At 41.8% G+C, this 23,084-nt stretch overlaps 1 protein-coding gene across 3 annotated transcripts in view; it reads left to right on the forward strand.

The window, feature by feature from the left end:
- pde1cb (phosphodiesterase 1C, calmodulin-dependent b) overlaps positions 1-4,524 on the forward strand; it is a 92,154-nt gene extending 87,630 nt beyond the window's left edge. For all 3 annotated transcript variants that reach the window (XM_077222432.1, XM_077222433.1, XM_077222434.1), the window contains 2 exons: positions 83-139; positions 1,465-4,524. In XM_077222432.1, the coding sequence (XP_077078547.1) occupies positions 83-139; positions 1,465-1,481 (74 nt within the window). In that variant the 3' untranslated portion in view covers positions 1,482-4,524. The remainder of the gene's footprint in view (positions 1-82; positions 140-1,464) is intronic.
- The last annotated feature ends 18,560 nt before the right edge of the window (positions 4,525-23,084 follow it).

Below are 23,084 nucleotides of genomic sequence, written 5' to 3' on the forward strand. Positions count from 1 at the left end.
TCCATCCGTCTTTCGCTGTCAAATCAAATGTTGTCTTTTGTCTGTTCCGCTGAATCTGTGATCATCTGACGTCTGTAAACAGGAGAAGTGTCTGAAGAGGCAGAATCACCAGCAGAAGAAGAGAAGAGAACACTCAGTGGTAAACATTCATGTTTATTCTGTATTCTGTCCGAATGCGCTTCTGATGTCACTGTAGGTAGTTACAGAATGTATTAATATCATCGTATAAAATGCATCATATAATAAAATATCAGACCGGGTGGCATTGTTTTAAAGAAAAGTGCACCTGTTGTTTCTCTGCTAGGACACCTGTGTGAACTTAAAGGGATAGTTCACCCAAAAATGAAAATGCTGTCTGTAATTACTCACCCTCATGTTGTTCCAACCCCGTAAGACCTTCGTTCATCTTCGGAACACGAATTAAGATATTTTTGATGAAATCTGAGAGCTGGATCACTCCTCCCTAGGCTTCTTAAGGGATTGACACTTGTTCCCTGAAAAGTTATTAAAGATATCGTTAAAATAGTCCGAGTGACTACAGTGGCTCAATCTTAAGTTTATCAAACGACAAGAATACTTTTTGTGCGCAAAAAAAACAAAAATAACGACTTTATTTCAACTATTAATTTCCTTCTCTGTGGGCCACGAGTCAATTCACTAGTGTAATCAAGTGCTTCTGTGTTTTACGTCACACGCATCACACACATAACCAGCGTCGGCCAATAGTGAGCCTACGTGTCACGTAGCACTACCCAATCACACAAAGTTAAGTCACTTGGACTATTTTAACGTTGTCTTTAATAACTTTTCGGGGCTGGCAAGTGTCAATTCCTGAAGAAGCCTAGTATGGAGGAGTGATCCAGCTCTCAGATTTCATCAAAAATATCATAATTCGTGTTCCGAAGATGAACGAGGGTGAGTAAATACTGACAGAATTTTCATTTTTGGGTGAACTATCCCTTTAACCAAGAAAATCCTCAAAACACCAGTTAATTAAAAGACATTGAAACACAGACACTCACTTGGATATTTCATGCGTTCAGGTTTTTAACTTTAAATGTGACTGCAGTTCCGTAACATTTTGTTTTCGATGGTCCACTTGAGACATTCTACTAACTATAAGTAACTTTGTAATTTCATACACGTCAACTAACACTCATTACAGTATTAGTAGACTGCCTGCTTAATATCTGCCAACACTTTATTTTAATGGTCCCCCAACAGACAGGAACTTTGCAACTACATCAACTTATTCTACCTACCTGAACCCTAACCCAACAGTCTACTAATACTCAAATGAGAGACAAACATCTAGTTGCAAAGTGACTTATACTGTAGTTAGTAGAATATCTAAATGTGACCATCGAAATAAAGTGTAACCAAAATACCTAAACACGTTTGTGCTGTTCTCATGTCTGAGGCTGTTTTTTTCTGATATCAATTTCTTCACTCTGATTTGAACAGAACCTGCAAATGCCTAGAGTGATTTCCAGTGGCGTCTTGCGGTCCGACTTCAGACACGGAAGCGGTGAACTTCCCGTGGGTTCTGAAGGTCCACGGCGCCCTCTAGAGGACACAGCTAATGCTTACATCACTTTGTGTTCGGCCTCTATCCCCTCCAAAGCCTTTGCTGCGATCATCTCCAGACTTTCATAAGACTGATCCCTCTGAACGATGAAGAATGTCACAGCAAGGGACAACAGCTGCTTTTGTCTGGTCTGTTTTATTAACTGAAGCAGATCATATTTCCCTCTCAAACCTTTAGAAAGCAATGAGTTCATCCGCTAAGAAAAAAAGCATGCAAGAGAAACAATGCCATTATACAGTACACACAAATTCTTGTTAAACCTCCTTCATTTGTAATTACACACACAAATGCTTTTTATGTCTTTCAGCGTTTGCAGTCGAATGACTTGCCACGTGTCTATGATTTATTTCTAAATACTATATACTATATAATATGCTGCCCTCATTATACTGTAAATAACTAATCTTAGCAGTTGCGCCCGTGATCAATATTCACCCAGATCTGCTTTTACGGCAACATGACATTGTGTGACAGTTATTTTAAACACGCTTTACTCAAAATGGACTGATTTTTATTTCAGCAAACATGCTCTGATGCAATGTCTGCCTCCGACTCGCATTTGTTGGCAATGCCTCATCAGCTAATAGAGGTTGCGTATATGAAACCCTGAATGTGCATATGTATTATTATTGTAAATGACTGTCTGCATTTAGATCAGAGCTTTTTTAACTGAGAAAAGCCGTACGAAGTGGCAGTATTTCTTATTGGAGCACGTCTGTGTGCAGCTGTGGAGTAGAAAACGCCTGATTCAACCTAAGATTTTTCCTTCTCTCGCTTACCTTCAGATGCCTTTCTTCATGTAGTCTTTCTGAAAGCCAACCGAACGCAAACGTCTTCTACAGGAAACGCTCACGCACAAACTAGCAGTCACCATAGACGATGTAAGTCTTATAACTGAACGTAGTAGTGTGTAAATCATAACCATATCACTGTGCTCGCTCTGCAATATCTAGATATTTGCCGTACGTCATTTTTACTGATGTCCTGAGGTTTTTGTGACAAGCGTTTCTCTGTCCTTTGAGCAGGTAATCTTAAAAAAAGAAATAAAAAAGCAGGGGAGAACATGTCCTTAACATTTCAGCCCAAAATCAAAAGAAAGAATGATGAATTTTGCATGATGAAAACAAACCCATTTTTAGGACCGTTATTTTTTTGAGGGCCGTTTAACATGATTTTCATGGCAATATAAGCACATTTTCCTAATTTCTTCTCATGAACATATCCACACGTTTTTGTAATTCATCTTAATCTTAAAGACGCTCTAAAAAAATACACTACCATCCAAAAAAAAACTTTTTTTTACATTTTGAAAGAAGACTCATGTTCACCAAGGCTGTACTTATTTGATCAAAAATAGGACTAAAGTAAAATTGTAATATAGTGAAATATTATTACAATTTAAAATAACTCTTTTCTATTTTCATATTTTTTAGAATGTAATTTTATTCCTATGATGAAAAAGCTGAATTTTCAGCATCATTACTCCAGAATTCAGTCACATGATCCATCAGAAATCATTCTAAAGGCATTATATTTATCATCCTTGGTGTGAACGGGCCTTAATATGCTGATTTGCTGCTCGAGAAACATTTCTGATTAATATCAAGGTTGAAAACGATTGCTTAATATTTTGTGGAAACAGTGATAAAAAAATTACGGATTCTTGGATGAACAGAAAGTTCAAAAGAATAGCATTTATTTTAAATAAATCTTTTGTAACATTATAAATGTTATTTTTGATCAATTTAATGCATCCTTGCTGAATAAAAGTATTATTTTATTTTTACAATATCCCACTAACCCTAGACTTTTAAATGGTAGTGTTGGCCTATCATTATTGTATAAATACATTTGCAATTTAAATAATATATATTATTGTTGTTTTTAATATTCCAGTAATAATGAAATTTGGTGTTTTTATTTTATTTTTGCTTTAAGGTAATGCAAATTAGGTAACATAAATGACATAAACATAAAATATGCATTTTTATTATGCAAAAATAACTGCTTAAATATATCTTTTTTATTTCATTATAATTTATTTTACTTTTGATTTCAGGGTTAAATGTGACTTGGACATGTTATTGACAGGTTTTGTGAAGTTCATTCATTATGAAGTTCAGCATTCAGGAACTGCTTTGTTAATTGGAATATTATGTTCTTTTCTCCTATTTGTTTCATCTGTTGTTCTAAATATGGTTTCTCTGACCTGTTTCTTTTAATTGAGTTAGACAGGATAAATGTGTACATTCACAGCGACTCCGGCATGTTCTGAGGGTGTAATGTGAGAAAAGCTGAACTTCTGAATAATTGTTTTTATTTATACAAAGCCTGTAAAACGATTCTTCCTTACTGTATCTAATTTATGTATATTATTTACCGAGTTATTAGTGTAAAAGTTTGTTTTTCTCTTTTCCCAATATCGTTACTCAGGAGAATGAATATCATTGTTATTTGCCCTGACAAAATGAGCAGATAATGGATATGCATTTCTCCTGAAATTAAGCAAATTGCCACTTTATGACATGGGTTACATGATTCAGTTTGCCGCCTTGTGGTTTACTGTAAAGCTTCCTGTAGATTCAGACTAGTTTTGGTTTCAGATCATGGGGCAGATGAATGTGATGGCATTTGCTAAAATGATGCTATTTTGTGTGTGTGTGTGTGTGTGTGTGTGTGTGTGTGTGTGCGTGCGTGCGTGCGTGCGTGTGTGTGTGTGTGTCTATGCGTGTGTGTGTATGCGTGCGTGCGTGCGTGTGTGCGCATGTGTGAGGGAGCTGAACATGTCCAATTTGTAAAAGTTGACACTGTGATCTTTAGTGTCTTTCCGTCTCCATGATGTCTGTTATTGAGCAGGGCACAGAGAAAGAGAAAAACATCTGTGTCTGCACATGCGTGATTCACAATAAACATCAACTTAAAGGGCTCAGAACAAACGTGCTGCTGTTTTTGGGACTAAAGTGTTTATTCACCCTCATTTAGTTTCCAAACACATATGACTTTCTTTTGTGAATCACAAAAGGCAAGATATTCAGTAAACAAATTTATTTTGGTATATTTTATTTGGGGGCTTCAAATATGGTTGTGGACATTGGGGGACCTTGAAGTCAAAAATGTTGAGATCCACTGATGTAGAATTCAGAAACTCATGTTCTTAGCGACACCAGTGGCCGTTAAGTGTACTGCAGCCAGCAAATTCTCATGCTCGAACTCGCAACTCGCATTTAGATGAATATGTAAATGTGCAGCGCTCTCCTCTCAATAGCAAAAAACAACAAAAATTACAGCAGTGAGAAAACGTCAGTTAAGAAAGCATCTGATCATCATCATAGTGATGTGGATATGTTTGCACAAGCTTTGCAATTCACCGGCATCATGTCACAGATGAGGTAAATAAAATTACATAGTTATGATACTTTAATTATAAAGTATATTTGAGACTAGAGATATTCATCTGGCTATGTTTAACTATACTTTGAATTAATCCATTTTCTTTGAATGACACATTGACATTACAGTACAGAATGGCCCTTTCGGCATTATCCTGAACAACATTGTATAAGCATTCGTTCCCTTTCGAGTGAACTTGCGGTGCGTAGATGATGCTTTGAGAACGCATCTGCGTGATTGCGTCTAAAGTACGTGTGTCAACTACTAGTCCAATGGCGAGACGGAACGTCATGGGCGGATGACATCACGACCACGAAAGTATAAAATGATATCCTAAAAAAACAGAGTTAGCTTCTGTGCCTCAGCAAGTGCTCTGTGTCAAACTGTGTTTTATTTATTGTTGTCTGTCCCTATATAGTGCAGTACACAAAACGCAAAGTACTGGCAAATAACCAGACATTCAAGTCGTGTGCTTCTCCCTGCCCTCGCTTTCACGACTTGTGTGTTATGTGTTTGGGAGCGGATCATGCTCTGTCAGCCTTCGAAGTAGCTGACTGCAAGCATTGTGAGTGGCGGCTGCTTGGCACGCTCCGCTCCTGCCTGTCACTTTTTGAGGAAAGTGTTCAGGCTTGCGTTCTTCACGGTTCTGGCCCCGCTGCTGCCAAGGCTAAGATCGTGGGGTTTGCAAATGGATCTCTCGGATGAGTTAGAGACGGGTGCAGCCCTTTCTCGGCCTTTACTCGGGAGATCCAGCATCGCTTTCTCTGGTGTTAGAAGACAGCGGTGCGGCTTCTTCCGCCCGGGGAGAGAGACCGGTGGTACAGCTATCCAGCTCTGAGGAGGTGGATGTGTTCAGCATCGGGACGGGGGAAGAGGATTGGCCACCCAGCATACGAGGAGCTGGTGTAGGTGGTTACTCGCACTGTTTCTATACTGAACATTGACTTGTAAGCCGAGGAACAGGGTGCATGTCCTAAAAGCAAGTTGGGCAAGCTCTATTTATCATCAAATATAGCACCTCTACTACGGGGACTTCCATTGTTTCCCGATCTCCATAATGAGTTATCGAGATCGTGTAATAAGCCATTCTCATCCCGTATTTTCGGACCCCAAGTGCATGTATATTCAGATATAAGAGTGTTGTAAAAGTATGGCTATGGGTGGTGCCTAGGGTTAAACAGACACTCGCAAGCTGTCTGTCCCCTAGCTCAGCATCGTCCCTGAAGCCCCAGAAGCTGCCCACTAAGCCACCAAGAACATCATCAGCGCTAGTGGGTAAAGCGTACATGGCGGCAGGTCAGGCTGGCACTTGTCTTCACATCATGTAAATTCTGCCTGGCATACCAGGCTAATCTGCTGAGGGACTTGGATGATGGCTAGGGGACAGGGCCCGATGCGGTTCGAGAACTGTGTCGGGCCACGGATTTGTCTCTAGGAGCAACCAAAGAGACCACTAGAGATATTGGTCGGTCTATGGCAGCCTTGGTGGCCATAGAGAGACATCTGTGGCTCAATCTATCAGAAATAAAAGAATAAGATAGATAGCTTTTCTTTTTGCTGCCCCGCTAAAAGCAGGCGGAGGCATTCAAATGCTACCTCCCACTCTCGTATAGGGCAGAGCAAAAGGAGAGTGTTTCATCTCGTGCTCCGCCACATAAAATCATGGGGGTCGGAATGGCACTATCAGTCGAAGCCTTCTAACCAGAAGTAGGATCTGAGGACCATCCTTCTCGCAAAGAAGGCTTCGGCCCAAAAAAAGTCCTATTGCCACTGGAGTCAGACTTCTGAGGTCTGCCTCCCATGGGGTAGAGCGGTGTACACCTCAGTATACTGTGCCCACGCCACTTTGTTGCCTTCAGGAGGCCGTTCTGCCAACCCCGCTACCCTCTGTGCCTCGGGGCGCAATGGTTTCCAGCGAGATCATGACTCAAGGTCTACAAGACATTGCGTCAGGCTTACGCCCTCTGAGGAGGGTCAAAGAGAAGTCGAATCAGTTGCTTTCTGCATTCGCATCTATGCAAACTGGCGCATCAGAACCTCCTGTGATCTCTAGGGAAGATGCTCTCCCTGAGAGCAGTGTATATCCCGGGGTTGCAAAATATAGGAGCTGACATCCTGTCGAGACAGGGGCTGAGGCCAGGGGAATGGAGACTTCACCTTGAGGTGGTGAAGCATATATGGGAGGTTTACATCCAAGCAAAAGTTGATCTTTTTGCGTCTCAGGATACGACACACTGTCCACTTTGGTTCTCCCTCACACATCCAGCCCCCCTGGGGATGCTATGGCACATATGCTTTTTCTGGTTTTGGATAAGGACCGGCGGGACAAAGTAAGTCTACTGCTAGTAGCGCCTTACTGGCTGAGCTGAATATGGTTCTCGGACCTGGTGTCCCTCCTCAATGGCTTTCTCTTGGAGATTCCGGTTAGGAGGGACCTTCTGTCTCAGGCGAGAGGCACGATCCTTTACCCCCGCCCAGAGATATGGAACCTGTGGGTTTGGCCTCCGAGGGTGCTCAACTCATAGACTCAGGTCTCATACTTCACTCCACAGCTCCATCCACGAGGAAACTTTATGCCCTGTACTGGAAAGTGAAGAATGTGACAGTGGGATCCCTTCAAGAGGTTTGTGATGCAGCGGGCTGATCGTCTCCGCTCACATGGTTCACAAGGTTCTACAGCCTGGACCTGGACACTGCCCCAGGTTCACAGGTGCTCATGACTTAGTTATGCCACAGTTTCACACGGACATGTACTTATAAGTACCGCGTTTAGGCATTATCATCATAGACGCAGCACGAGTTCTCCCAAAAATTGTACCATAGTTTCCTTAGAAGAGAATTAGAGTCTGCATAGCCTTGCCATACTTCCTTCATCTCTGTGATCGACTTTCTTCGGCTAATTGAACCTAATGCCGGTCTTTCCAGATGTGATTTAATACTCACCTGGTCATAACGTCACCTGCCGTGACGTTCCGTCTCGCAATTGGACTAGTTGACACACATGCTTCAGACGCAATCACACAGAAGCGTTCCCAAAGTGCCATCGACGCAGCGTCGCATTCCCTTCTCATGGAACTATGGTTACAGTCAAAACTTGGGATATTTATATGGGTCATTGAACAGAAGAAATGCTCTCAGGAGTGCGCATAAACGTCACATACTTTTGATTTTCGAGTCCTTCACATAAAAATCAGTCAACATGCTTTCATAGAGAACCTTGGAAGGTCTTGTTTTTTTTAAGTTTCATTACAAGCTGCTTACACATTGGCAATACAAAAAGCAATTAATACATAAAAGTTCTTACCTATAGCCCCTTTAAATACAGTACATATGGACTAATTGATGCATGTATGTTCTGTTTTTGTAATCATTTTGTATTTCTTTTTTTTTTTTTTTTTTGAATTATTTTTTGTATCTTGACAGCCATTGTCACTAAATGCTTTTTTTGTATAGACAAGAGAAGCATTCATTCTGCTAAATTTCCTCTGTTTGTTAAACAGAGGAAACAAAGTCATATCAGGTGACACATTTTAATTGTGGGGTTAAGTGATACTATTGTGTCAATAGGTGAAGATTATAACAAATGTGCCACTAGGTGTCACTGTTATTATGTGGGAACTGATTTACCTGTGCTGCATACTATTCTATGGACACAATCCAGTCACTTGCATCTCACCATGCTCTACTGAAGAAGTGTTTGCATGTAGTAGTGCACAAACCTGTGCAGAAGCACCTTTCTCACTAATATACAATCCCAAATACTGTGAGCATTCAGACACTAAAACACTATTTGCTTTAGATTTGATTTGTCTATCTATTGTTTAATCATTTGAACCCAAAAACAATCTTTTTTTGTCATTTTTTTTATTTAATTAATGCAATGACAGGGACATGATTGCTGCTCTCATATACTCTACAGTTATCAAAACAGCTTTAGGAAGATGAAAATACTTTGTCATTGCAGAATAATACCATAAACATAATTGGAATATTCAATAATTCATGTTATAATGATTATATAAAATTGAAGATGATATACATATTATGAGACAATAATCATGCAAAAAATAACACCTTTTCAAAATATATAATTAATAATAATTAGCAATATAAAAATAAATAATATCATATAGTTTATTTTCTTATATTTAAAATACTAATAACAACGAGCAATGCTATTATATTGCTCAATGATTATTAAAAAAACGAAATATATCTAACAAACTAATTAAATTAAATGAAAGAAACCAAAACAACATGTCAAATACTTAATATATGGCTTCATTTTATTTTTATTTTAAATCAAACATTCCCATATTTTAAGTGTGATCTGAATATACAAACTGTTTTTGGGGTCACAGTATATTTATTGATGAAACGGAATTGTTTAACTGGTTCCTTCCCTGCGCTGCACTCCTGTCCTCATTATACTGTACAGCATCTGTCAACAGAAATATGATACATAATGTCCTCACGTAAGTGTACAGGTGCTTCTTATGCACTTATCAAGTTCTTTATGACTCTAGTCCATCGAATATGTTGAGTTTATGAGAGGTTTTGTAGCAGTCCTGGGCCTGCCTGACGGAAGAAAAAAACTAACAGATTAAACCCAGACTCAACAACATAACACCTTGGTTACACCATATTCAATTTTCACACAGCAAACATGTTGAAGTGAAAATGATCATCATTGCATAAAAGCAGATGTGTGTGTGTCTGCATACATCTTTGTAGAAGGGTCCCCCATCCACCTCTATATTATAAATATACATTTGTTTGGATGATAAATGGTGTATATGGCATACATGAAGTCTTGTGTTAACATATTTATTACATATATACGTTGTGTTATTATATTTATTACATATACATTACAGGGATGTGTATGTTCCCTAAACCACATCCATATGCAGATTAACACAACTATTTTCTCTTATTTATCAATGAACAGATTTTGCTTAGCATATTGTGAGCCGAAAGTGGGATCTTAGTTTAGACCTTTGGTGTTTCACAGTCTCTGTATAGTTTCTTAAAGGTCATTGCATCGGAAGAGACTTTTCAAAGAGGAATATTGTAATTAAGATGGAGTCGCTGTAGCAACAGGCCATATGCTGTGTTATCTGAAGAATATTGCAGTAAGGGAGGGTGTCGGAGTAAGTGTTGCCCGGAAGGTTTAAGTGATGCGTGTTATTTTTTTGTGCATTAAATCGCATTTATCAATTAAATAAATAGTAAATGCAAATATTTTGTTGTGAGATTGGAAACTATTTATTTGGGAATTAATTCAAAAAGCAAATTTTTGGGTTCAGAACAACTGCATCTGCTGCTTTCTATCAGTTACCACAGACAACAATTTTTTTTAAATTTCATAGAGGAACTACAGAGAACAGAGGAACAAAATCAATTTTTCACAGAACCAACAATATATATATATATATATATATATATATATATATATATATATATATATATATATATATATTAGTGCTCAATGCCAGGTTTATTAAAAAGCTAGACCAGGAAACGAATCTTAAACCCAAACTTTTGAATGGTAGTGTGTCACGGTTTTAACTAAAATATTGAGCATCACACCTGTTCTCAAAATGGAAAATAATGTATCTTTAGCAGCAAATCGGCATGATTTCTGATCAAGGATCATGTGACACTGAAGAATAGAGTAATGATGCTGAAACTTCAGCTTTGATCACGGGAATAAATTACATTTTATCATATTTAAATACAAAACACTCACTCACTCCCTCACTAAACTCCCTCGCTCACTCACTCTACTCACCTCACCCACTCACTCAACACTCTCTACTCACTCACTCACTCACTCACTCTCTACTCACTCACTCACTCTCTACTCACTCAACACCCTCTACTCACTCACTCACCCAACTCACTTACTCACTAACTCTACTCACTCAACACTCTCTACTCACTCAACACTCTCTACTCACTCACTCACTCACTCACTCACTCTCTACTCACTCAACTCACTTACTCACTAACTCCACTCACTCAACACTCTCTACTCTCTCACTCACTCACTTACTCACTAACTCCACTCACTCAACACTCTCTACTCACTCACTCACTCTCTACTCACTCAACACTCTCTACTCACTCACACACTCTCTACTCACTCAACTCACTTACTCACTAACTCCACTCACTCAACACTCTCTACTCACTCACTCACTCACTCACTCACTCACTCACTCACTCTCTACTCACTCAACTCACTTACTCACTAACTCCACTCACTCAACACTCTCTACTCACTCACTCACTCACTCACTCACTCACTCACTCACTCACTCACTCACTCACTCTCTACTCACTCAACTCACTTACTCACTAACTCCACTCACTCAACACTCTCTACTCACTCACTCACTCACTCACTCACTCACTCACTCTCTACTCACTCAACTCACTTACTCACTAACTCCACTCACTCAACACTCTCTACTCACTCACTCACTCACTCACTCTCTACTCACTCAACTCACTTACTCACTAACTCCACTCACTCAACACTCTCTACTCACCTACTCACTCACTCACTCTCTACTCACTCACTCAACACCCTCTACTCACTCACTCACTCACTCTCTACTCACTCAACTCACTTACTCACTAACTCTACTCACTCAACACTCTCTACTCACTCACTCACTCACTCACTCTCTACTCACTCAACTCACTTACTCACTAACTCCACTCACTCAACACTCTCTACTCACTCACTCACTCACTCACTCACTCTCTACTCACTCAACTCACTTACTCACTAACTCCACTCACTCAACACTCTCTACTCACTCACTCACTCACTCACTCACTCACTCACTCACTCACTCTCTACTCACTCAACTCACTTACTCACTAACTCCACTCACTCAACACCCTCTACTCACTCACTCACTCACTCACTCACTCTCTACTCACTCAACTCACTTACTCACTAACTCTACTCACTCTACTCACACACTCACTCTCTCTCTCTTCCTCTCTCTCATACACACACACTTTACTTACTCACTCTGCTCACTCACTCTACTCACTCACTCTACTCACTCACTCACTAACTCACTCACTCACTCACTCACTCAACACTCTCTACTCACTCACTCACTCACTCACTCTCTACTCACTCAACTCACTTACTCACTAACTCTACTCACTCAACACTCTCTACTCACTCAACACTCTCTACTCACTCACTCACTCACTCACTCACTCACTCTCTACTCACTCAACTCACTTACTCACTAACTCCACTCACTCAACACTCTCTACTCTCTCACTCACTCACTTACTCACTAACTCCACTCACTCAACACTCTCTACTCACTCACTCACTCTCTACTCACTCAACACTCTCTACTCACTCACACACTCTCTACTCACTCAACTCACTTACTCACTAACTCCACTCACTCAACACTCTCTACTCACTCACTCACTCACTCACTCACTCACTCACTCACTCACTCACTCTCTACTCACTCAACTCACTTACTCACTAACTCCACTCACTCAACACTCTCTACTCACTCACTCACTCACTCACTCACTCACTCACTCACTCACTCACTCACTCACTCTCTACTCACTCAACTCACTTACTCACTAACTCCACTCACTCAACACTCTCTACTCACTCACTCACTCACTCACTCACTCACTCACTCTCTACTCACTCAACTCACTTACTCACTAACTCCACTCACTCAACACTCTCTACTCACTCACTCACTCACTCACTCTCTACTCACTCAACTCACTTACTCACTAACTCCACTCACTCAACACTCTCTACTCACCTACTCACTCACTCACTCTCTACTCACTCACTCAACACCCTCTACTCACTCACTCACTCACTCTCTACTCACTCAACTCACTTACTCACTAACTCTACTCACTCAACACTCTCTACTCACTCACTCACTCACTCACTCTCTACTCACTCAACTCACTTACTCACTAACTCCACTCACTCAACACTCTCTACTCACTCACTCACTCACTCACTCACTCTCTACTCACTCAACTCACTTACTCACTAACTCCACTCACTCAACACTCTCTACTCACTCACTCACTCACTCACTCACTCACTCACTCACTCTCTACTCACTCAACTCACTTACTCACTAACTCCACTCACTCAACACCCTCTACTCACTCACTCACTCACTCACTCACTCTCTACTCACTCAACTCACTTACTCACTAACTCTACTCACTCTACTCACACACTCACTCTCTCTCTCTTCCTCTCTCTCATACACACACACTTTACTTACTCACTCTGCTCACTCACTCTACTCACTCACTCTACTCACTCACTCACTAACTCACTCACTCACTCACTCACTCAACACTCTCTACTCACTCACTCACTCACTCACTCTCTACTCACTCAACTCACTTACTCACTAACTCCACTCACTCAACACTCTCTACTCTCTCACTCACTCACTTACTCACTAACTCCACTCACTCAACACTCTCTACTCACTCACTCACTCTCTACTCACTCAACACTCTCTACTCACTCACACACTCTCTACTCACTCAACTCACTTACTCACTAACTCCACTCACTCAACACTCTCTACTCACTCACTCACTCACTCACTCACTCACTCACTCACTCACTCACTCACTCTCTACTCACTCAACTCACTTACTCACTAACTCCACTCACTCAACACTCTCTACTCACTCACTCACTCACTCACTCACTCACTCACTCACTCACTCACTCACTCACTCACTCTCTACTCACTCAACTCACTTACTCACTAACTCCACTCACTCAACACTCTCTACTCACTCACTCACTCACTCACTCACTCTCTACTCACTCAACTCACTTACTCACTAACTCCACTCACTCAACACTCTCTACTCACTCACTCACTCACTCACTCACTCACTCTCTACTCACTCAACTCACTTACTCACTAACTCCACTCACTCAACACTCTCTACTCACCTACTCACTCACTCACTCTCTACTCACTCACTCAACACCCTCTACTCACTCACTCACTCACTCTCTACTCACTCAACTCACTTACTCACTAACTCTACTCACTCAACACTCTCTACTCACTCACTCACTCACTCTCTACTCACTCAACTCACTTACTCACTAACTCCACTCACTCAACACTCTCTACTCACTCACTCACTCACTCACTCACTCTCTACTCACTCAACTCACTTACTCACTAACTCCACTCACTCAACACTCTCTACTCACTCACTCACTCACTCACTCACTCACTCACTCACTCACTCACTCACTCTCTACTCACTCAACTCACTTACTCACTAACTCCACTCACTCACTAACTCCACTCACTCAACACCCTCTACTCACTCACTCACTCACTCACTCTCTACTCACTCAACTCACTTACTCACTAACTCTACTCACTCTACTCACACACTCACTCTCTCTCTCTTCCTCTCTCTCATACACACACACTTTACTTACTCACTCTGCTCACTCACTCTACTCACTCACTCACTAACTCACTCACTCACTCGCTCACTAACTCACTCACTCACTCAACTCACTCACTTACTCACTCACTCACTAACTCTACTCACTCAACTCACTCTACTCACTCACTAAATAACTCTACTCACTCAACTCACTCACTCACTCACTCACTCACTAACTCTACTCACTAACTCTACTCACTCACTCTACTCACTCAACTCACTCACTCTACTGACTCAACTCACTCACTCACTAACTCACTAACTCTACTCACTAACTCTACTTACTCAACTCACTCAACTCACTCACTCTACTCACTCACTCTACTGACTCACTCTACTGACTCAACTCACTCAACTCACTAACTCTACTTACTCAACTAACTCACTCACTCTACTCACTCATTCACTCTACTCACTCAACTCACTCTACACACACACACACACACACACACACACACACACACACACACACACACACACACACACACACACACACACACACACACACACACACACACACACACACACACACACTTTACTTACTCACTAACTCACTCACTCACTCACATCCCAGTCAAATGAAGCACAGCCTTAAGAGCTCCATCCACATCATGACGGTATTCAGCAAACAGAAGTACAAACACTCTCTTATGACTGACAGCTGATGTCAGTGGCTGGATGTGACCCAACCAATGATGAAACAGCATTTCCTGTTCCAAACCAGCACTGGAGCGACTATAAGTACACGAGTGCCATCGTTTACTGGCAGTGAGTCAGAGAGAGAAGCTGAGAGAGAGGCAGTGTCTGCCAATACACACGACCTGATAAGAAGGAGTGGGATTATTGAGCAGCTGAGAGCAGGAGGAGCAGCCCAGAGTTCTCAGCACGAGAGTCCAGAACATTTAACCCTGAAACACATTATACAGTCATCACTGTCACTCCATACACTTATCATAATCGCTTCATCAGGAAGATGGAAATACTTTAATGCAAAATAATAACATATAATTTGAATATTCAATATTAATGCTTTAAATAATTATATATATATATATATATATATATATATATATATATATATATATATATATATATATTATAATAAATAAAATAAAATAAAAATACATATAATGTAATATGACAAAAATTTTGCAAAAGTAACATCAATCAAAAATATATAATACATAATGGGAATATGATTATGAATTAAATATAAAAGTCTTTAGTTATAATAACCAATATCATTATATTGCGTTGCGCAATAAGAAGCTAGAAGAAATTTTACTGAATTAATGTGTACATAAAATAAATAAATAGATTAAATTAAATATTTAACACTTTATACCTTTACTTTTCTGTTGTAAATCAAATTTAAAATGCATTATTTTGTAAAACTGTTTCATAATGTATAAATATAAATTTAGCCTATTTTATTATAGTTAAAATAATAAGAAAATTATATTATTTTGCTCATTGTTATTGTTTTAAAAACAAGAAATGAAAATAAATACATATACATAAAATTGAGATAATTCAAATAATGTCAAATACTTTAATTTTATTACATTTAAAAAACATGATTTTATAAAACTAAACAGGATTATTTAGAGATGGACTTTTTATACTATAAGTAGCAATTTAATAAAATGTCACTGATAGCTCTTAAACTGAACACAATCAGCAATCACATGAATTTTACAAACAAAAGTTCATGTACTGAGTTAGATTAAACTGAGAGGGGCCATAGCACTTGCATATTGTTGTCCTATTGTTCGTTTCACTGCTTCTATTGTTCTCATTTGTAAGTCGCTTTGGATAAAAGCGTCTGCTAAATGAATAAATGTAAATGTACATATTTGTAAACACAAAAATGAACATCTGCTGGTAAAATCTATAGGTTCGGTGATATATCTGACATGCAATAAACGTATTTTTATATTCAGTAATGAAGCACAATGTAGAAATGTACCTAGTATGTAAAAATGTAAGAAGCAGATGTTTCACCTCCAACACTAATGCCATATTTCTCCAGTTCTTCTGATTCTTTTGAACATGCTCCTGTTAACATGATACTTGCCCTGCGGCAGAACATATGAGTTCCTTTCTCCTCTCTTTCTCAGATGTCTTACCTCCAATATATTTACATTGTTCATTTTAAAAGCAAATAAATTATTCATGATTTCAGATTTCATGTTAATTAGTGCTGGTTTTCTCCATCTGTGTTTTCATGTTTTTAGGCACCACTGAATATTTTAAATATTTCATTACTTACATAGCAGCAATCCATGTGCTTGTCTAAAACAGAATGCAGCACCAAACTTCTCGCTTTGGGAGAAACTTCTGGCTAATTGAATGACACACATAAAAGATCAACCTTTCTATATTTCACACTCTGCGTGCGTGTGCATGTCTTTCAGGAAGCAAGACTCCTCCACATTCGCTGTGTTAGTGTTTGTGTGTGTCCATCAGCATGTTACACCTCTCCTTCTTCAGTCTGAGGTTCCACCTGGGTGGAGTGAGCTGCTGCTGGCATATGGGCCATGTAATTGATAGAAACAGCACAGCTGTAGATGGTGGTACTGAGACCCAAAGTCCTCTAATCACAGCAGAATAACAGTGCCCAGCCAACCTGCACGCCTGTGTATGTGTGTGTGTGTGTGTGTGTGTGTGTGTGTGTGTGTGTGTGTGTATGTGTGTGTGTGTGTGTGTGTGTGTGTGTGTGTGTGTGTGTGTGTGTGTGTGTGTGTGTGTGTGTGTGTGCGTGCGTGCGTGTGCCTGTCCTCTGCCATCGGTCCATCAGTATGATCATTTCACCACTTCATGACGATTGATAATGTAAGGTTGTTCTTTTAAAATCACATTTTTGTTCTTGTGCAAACCTATCGAAGGGTTTAGTTCACTCAAAAATGAAAATCCTGTAATTTTTTACTCCCCCCTCATGTTGTTTCAAACCCGTATGATGTTATTTTTTGATCCAGGTAAAGGGACAATCAAGGACAAAAGAACATAAAATTTCAAAATAAAATATAGATGAAAAACTCCAAAATTAGAAATGCTAACTGAAGTAAAAGATCTATCTATCAATCTGTCTGTCCGTCAATCCATCAATCAATCCATCCCTCCATCCATCCACCCATCCATTCATCCAAGAACCAACCATCCATCCATCCATCCATCTATCCATCCTCCCACCAATCCACCCACCCATCCATCTGTCCATCCACCCACCCACCCATCCATGCACCCACCCACCCATCCATACACCCACCCAACCATCCATCCACCCATCCACCCATCCATCCATCCATCCATCCATCCATCCATCCACCCACCCACCCAAACATCCATCCATCCACCCACCAATCCACCCAACCATCCAACCATCCAACCATCCATCCACCCATCCATCCATCCATCCATCCATCCATCCACCCACCCACCCACCCATCAATCCATCCATCCATCGATCCATCCATCCAAAACACCCACCCAACCATCCATCCAGAACACCCACCCACCCACCCATCCACCCATCCCTCCATCCATCCATCCACCCATCCATCCACCCACCCATCCATCCACCCACCCACCCAACCATCCATCCACCCACCAACCCATCCATCCATCCATCCATCCATCCATCCATCCACCCACATCCATCCATCCACCCATCAGCCCAACCATCCACCCATCCACCCACCCATCCACCCACCCACCCATCCACCCATCCATCCATCCATCCATCCATCCATCCATCCATCCACCCAACCATCCAACCATCCAACCATCCAACCATCCATCCATCCATCCACCCATCCATCCACCCACCCACCCATCCATCCATCCATCCACCCAACCATCCAACCATCCGCCCATCCATCCATCCACACACCCACCCACCCATCCATCCATCCATCCATCCACCCACCTATCCACCCATCCGGCCATCCATCCACCCATCCATTCATCCATCCACCCATCCAACCATCCATCCATCCATCCATCCATCCATCCATCCATCCATCCATCCATCCATCCATCCACCCATCCACCCACCCAGCCATCCATCCACCCATCCACCCACCCATCCACCCACCCACCCATCCATCCATCCATCCATCCATCCATCCATCCAACCACCAATCCACCCACCCATCCATCCATCCGTCCATCCACCCACCCATCCATCCATCCATCCATCCATCCATCCACCCACCCACCCATAACCATCCATCCATCCATCCATCCATCCATCCATCCACCCACCATCCATCCATCCATCCATCCATCCATCCATCCACCCACCAATCCACCCAACCATCCAACCATCCATCCACCCATCCATCCATCATCCATCCATCCATCCATCCATCCATCCATCCATTCATCCATTCATCCATCCATCCACCCACCCATCCAAAACACCCACCCACCCACCCATCCATCCACCCACCCAACCATCCACCCACCCATCCATCCATCCGTCCATCCATCCATCCATCCATCCACCCAACCATCCACCCACCCATCCATCCATCAGCCCACCCACCCATCCACCCACCCATCCATCCATCCATCCATCCATCCATCCATCCACCCAACCATCCAACCATCCATCCATCCACCCACCCATCCACCCATCCACCCATCCATCCATCCACTCACCAATCCACCCATCCATCCATCCACCCACCCACCCTTCCACCAATCCATCCACCCACCCACCCCCCTATCCATCCATCCAATCCATCCAATCCACCCATCCATCCACCCATCCATCCATCCATCCATCCATCCAATCCACCCATCCATCCACCCACCCATCCATCCACCTACCCATCCACCCAACCATCCAACCATCCATCCATCCACCCACCTATCCACCCATCCATCCACCCACCCATCCATCCATCCATCCATCCATCCACCAACCCATCCACCCGACCATCCATCCATCCATCCACCCACCCATCCACCCACCCACCCATCCATCCACCCATCCATCCATCCATCTATCCATCCAAATCCATCCAAATCCATCCAAATCCATCCATCCATCCACCCAACCATCCAACCATCCATCCATCCATCCACCCACCCATCCACCCATCCACCCATCCATCCATCCACCCACCAATCCACCCATCCATCCATCCACCCACCCACCTATCCACCAATCCATCCACCCACCCACCCACCTATCCATCCATCCAATCCATCCAATCCACCCATCCACCCATCCATCCACCCATCCATCCATCCATCCAATCCACCCATCCATCCATAAGCCCACCCACCCATCCATCCACCTACCCATCCACCCAACCATCCAACCATCCATCCATCCACCCACCTATCCACCCATCCATCCATCCATCCACCTACCTATCCACCCATCCACCCATCCATCCACCCACCCATCCATCCATCCATCCATCCATCCACCAACCCATCCACCCGACCATCCATCCATCCATCCACCCACCCACCCATCCATCTTTCTGTCTCCGTCCATCCGTCTGTCCATCTAGTTTTTCTACTTCTAAATGTCATGTTTAATTTGTGTTACCTGGCATTTCTCCAATTTTTCTAATTGTTTCAAAGTAAATCCTACATAGCCCCCCCCCTCCATCCATCCACCCAACCATCCTTCTATCCACCCACCCATCCATCCATCCACCCACCCACCCACCCATCCATCCATCCATCCATCCATCAGCCCACCGGCCCAACCACCCACCCACCCATCCATACACCCACCCACCCATCCATCCATCCATCCATCCATCCATCCATCCACCCAACCATCCAACAATCCATCCATCCACCCACCCACCCACCCATCCATCCATCCACCCATCCATCCATCCATCCATCCATGACCCACCTATCCACCCATCCATCCAGCCACCTATCCACCCATCCATCCACCCAGCCATCCACCCATCCACCCACCCATCCATCCATCCATCCACCCACCTATCCACCCATCCATCCACCCATCCGTCCACCTACCCATCCACCCAACCATCCAACCATCCACCCACCTATCCACCCATCCATCCATCCATCCACCCACCTATCCACCCACCCATCCACCCACCCATCCACCCACCCATCCATCCACCCATCCATCCATCCATCCATCCAAATCCATCCAAATCCATCCATCCATCCAACCATCCATCCACCAACCCATCCACCCACCCATCCACCCACCCATCCATCCATCCAACCATCCATCCAACCATCCATCCATCCATCCATCCATCCATCCATCCATCCACGACCCATCCATCTTTCTGTCTCTGTCCATCCGTCTGTCCATCTAGTTTTTCTACTTCTAAATGTCATGTTTAATTTATGTTACCTGCCATTTCTCTAATTTTTCTAATTGTTTCAAAGTAAATCCTACATAGCCCCCCCCCCCCCCCCCTAAAAAAAGACACCCCAAAAATGTGTTTCTTAGTGAATTATTCTTTGATAATAGTGAGATAGTCAATAAACCAAGAGGAAAGATCACAGGAAGAACTTAAAAACACCTTGAACAGGAAGAATTGCACCTGTTATGATGTGAATCTTTGTGTAACATCGTGTTTTGATCGATCATATGTGGAAATCAGGGTGCTTTTTTGCATTTTGCAACACAGTGAAGGTGTGATTATGAAATGTGAGGTGAGGGTGCGCCTCCACACACTGTCAGTAGTGTAGGTGTTAGTTAATGCCACAGCCAGAAACATCTGCAGGGGGGAAAAGTTCTATTTTTAAGAGGTTTACTCAAGGAAAGGTATACGGCACACGCTTCTTTCTCTAACACATCCTTCTTTTGTGCCACCAGCAGCTTCAGTCGGACCACCAGTCAGTGTCACCTGTGATTCTGGCAGGCGGTTTGTCTCATCTCCGTCTCATTGTGAGAGTTCCAGCGCCTTCATTAGCAACTCGGCTCGTCACACTGCCTTTAAACGCTGATAATGTGATAATTAAAACAGCTGACGAGCACGAGCTGTCATCGCTGTGGCAACAAAAAGCCTCATTTACAGGTGGAAGAATAGCAATGCATCATCCAGGTTTACCATCCACCGTCTATGGTATAGCTGATAAAAAAAGACTGGGTGGTGTAACAGTACAGCAATTGTATCAGATGGAATACCGTAGTATTTTGGTAATACCAGCCAAAAGTTTGGGGTCAGATTGTTTTGAAAGAATCTCCTTTGCTCACCAAGGCTGCATTTATTTGTTTAAAAAACAGTAAAAACAGTAATATTGTGGCATATTGTTATCCAGTCTTCAGTGTCACATGATCCTTCAGAAATCTAATATGCAGATTTTGGTTTCACTTTATTTTTATGGTCCCTTTAACACATTTTGTTGTCTATAAGTAACATTGCACCTTCATGTCTACTAACTCTAATTAGAGTATTACCGTAGTAGAGTATTAGTAGACTGTTAGGGATACAATAAGTTGACATGTAGTTGAAAAGTTACTTATAGTCAGTAGAGTGTCTGTTGGAGGTGCATCACAATAAAGAGTTTGCACATATGAAGCAGACCGTCTACTAAAATGAGAGTTAGTTGATGTAGTTGCAAAGTTACTTATATTAACAGAATGTTCAAAAGGGCCCATCAAAATAAAGTGTTGCCCAGATTTTTTTAAACATTTCTTGTTATTATCAATGTTGAAAACAGCCGCTTCATATTTTTGTGGAAATCGTGATGCATTTTTTTTCAGGATTCTTTGCTGAATAAAAAGTTCAAAAGAACAGCATTTATGTGACAGAAATCTTTTGTAACATTATAAAAGTCTTTAATGTCACTTTTAACCAATTTAATGCTTAATATTAATTTCTTTCTGAAAATCTTTCTGACCCCAAACTTTTGAATTGTAGTATACTATAGTATTTGCATGGTGCCATGTCCAAAAATATCTACAATTCGAATTGTCAAAAAAAAAAAAAATAACACACCCGAAAGTCATTCCCGTTGGAATTCTTCCAAACTTTCTCCTCAGGGTGTTGAGTGTGTGTGAATCATTATAAGAGTAGTAGGTGGCAGATAAATGCATTTCCCCTTTCTCTCTCCATCTCTTTCTTTCAACTACACAATGATTTATTACCTGAAAAGACCAGAGAACTAATTAGTGGAGTAATTAATTAATTTAAATTTGCATATTTGCATTTGCAATTAGTGCAGTCAACTGATTAGTCTGAAATGAGGAGTTTGACTCATCAGATGCTGGTGTGAACTGGACCAGAACGTGCAGAATGCCAGCTGAGGCGTTTTGGGGGGCAGAGTGTGTGTGTGTGTGTGTGTGTGTGTGTGTGTGTGTGTGTGTGTGTGTGTGTGTGTGTGTGTGTGTGTGTGTGTGTGTGTGTGTGTGTGTGTGTGTGTGTGTGTGTGTGTGTGTGTGTGTGTGTGTGTGTGTGTGTGTGTGTGTGTGTCCAAATGTTGCTGTTTTTGGGACTGCCCTCTGCTGCACAGAGAAATATTTACTGGAAAAGTAGTAGTTTGTCTGCTATATGATTTAAAGACGATGAAGCGTAAACTAAACACAGCTGCACTTCTAACAGTCTTC

The sequence above is a fragment of the Siphateles boraxobius genome, unplaced genomic scaffold (assembly GCF_051911475.1).
Source record: "Siphateles boraxobius isolate OS27281-9 unplaced genomic scaffold, OSU_SipBor_1 86, whole genome shotgun sequence".
Lineage (NCBI taxonomy): Eukaryota > Metazoa > Chordata > Actinopteri > Cypriniformes > Leuciscidae > Siphateles > Siphateles boraxobius.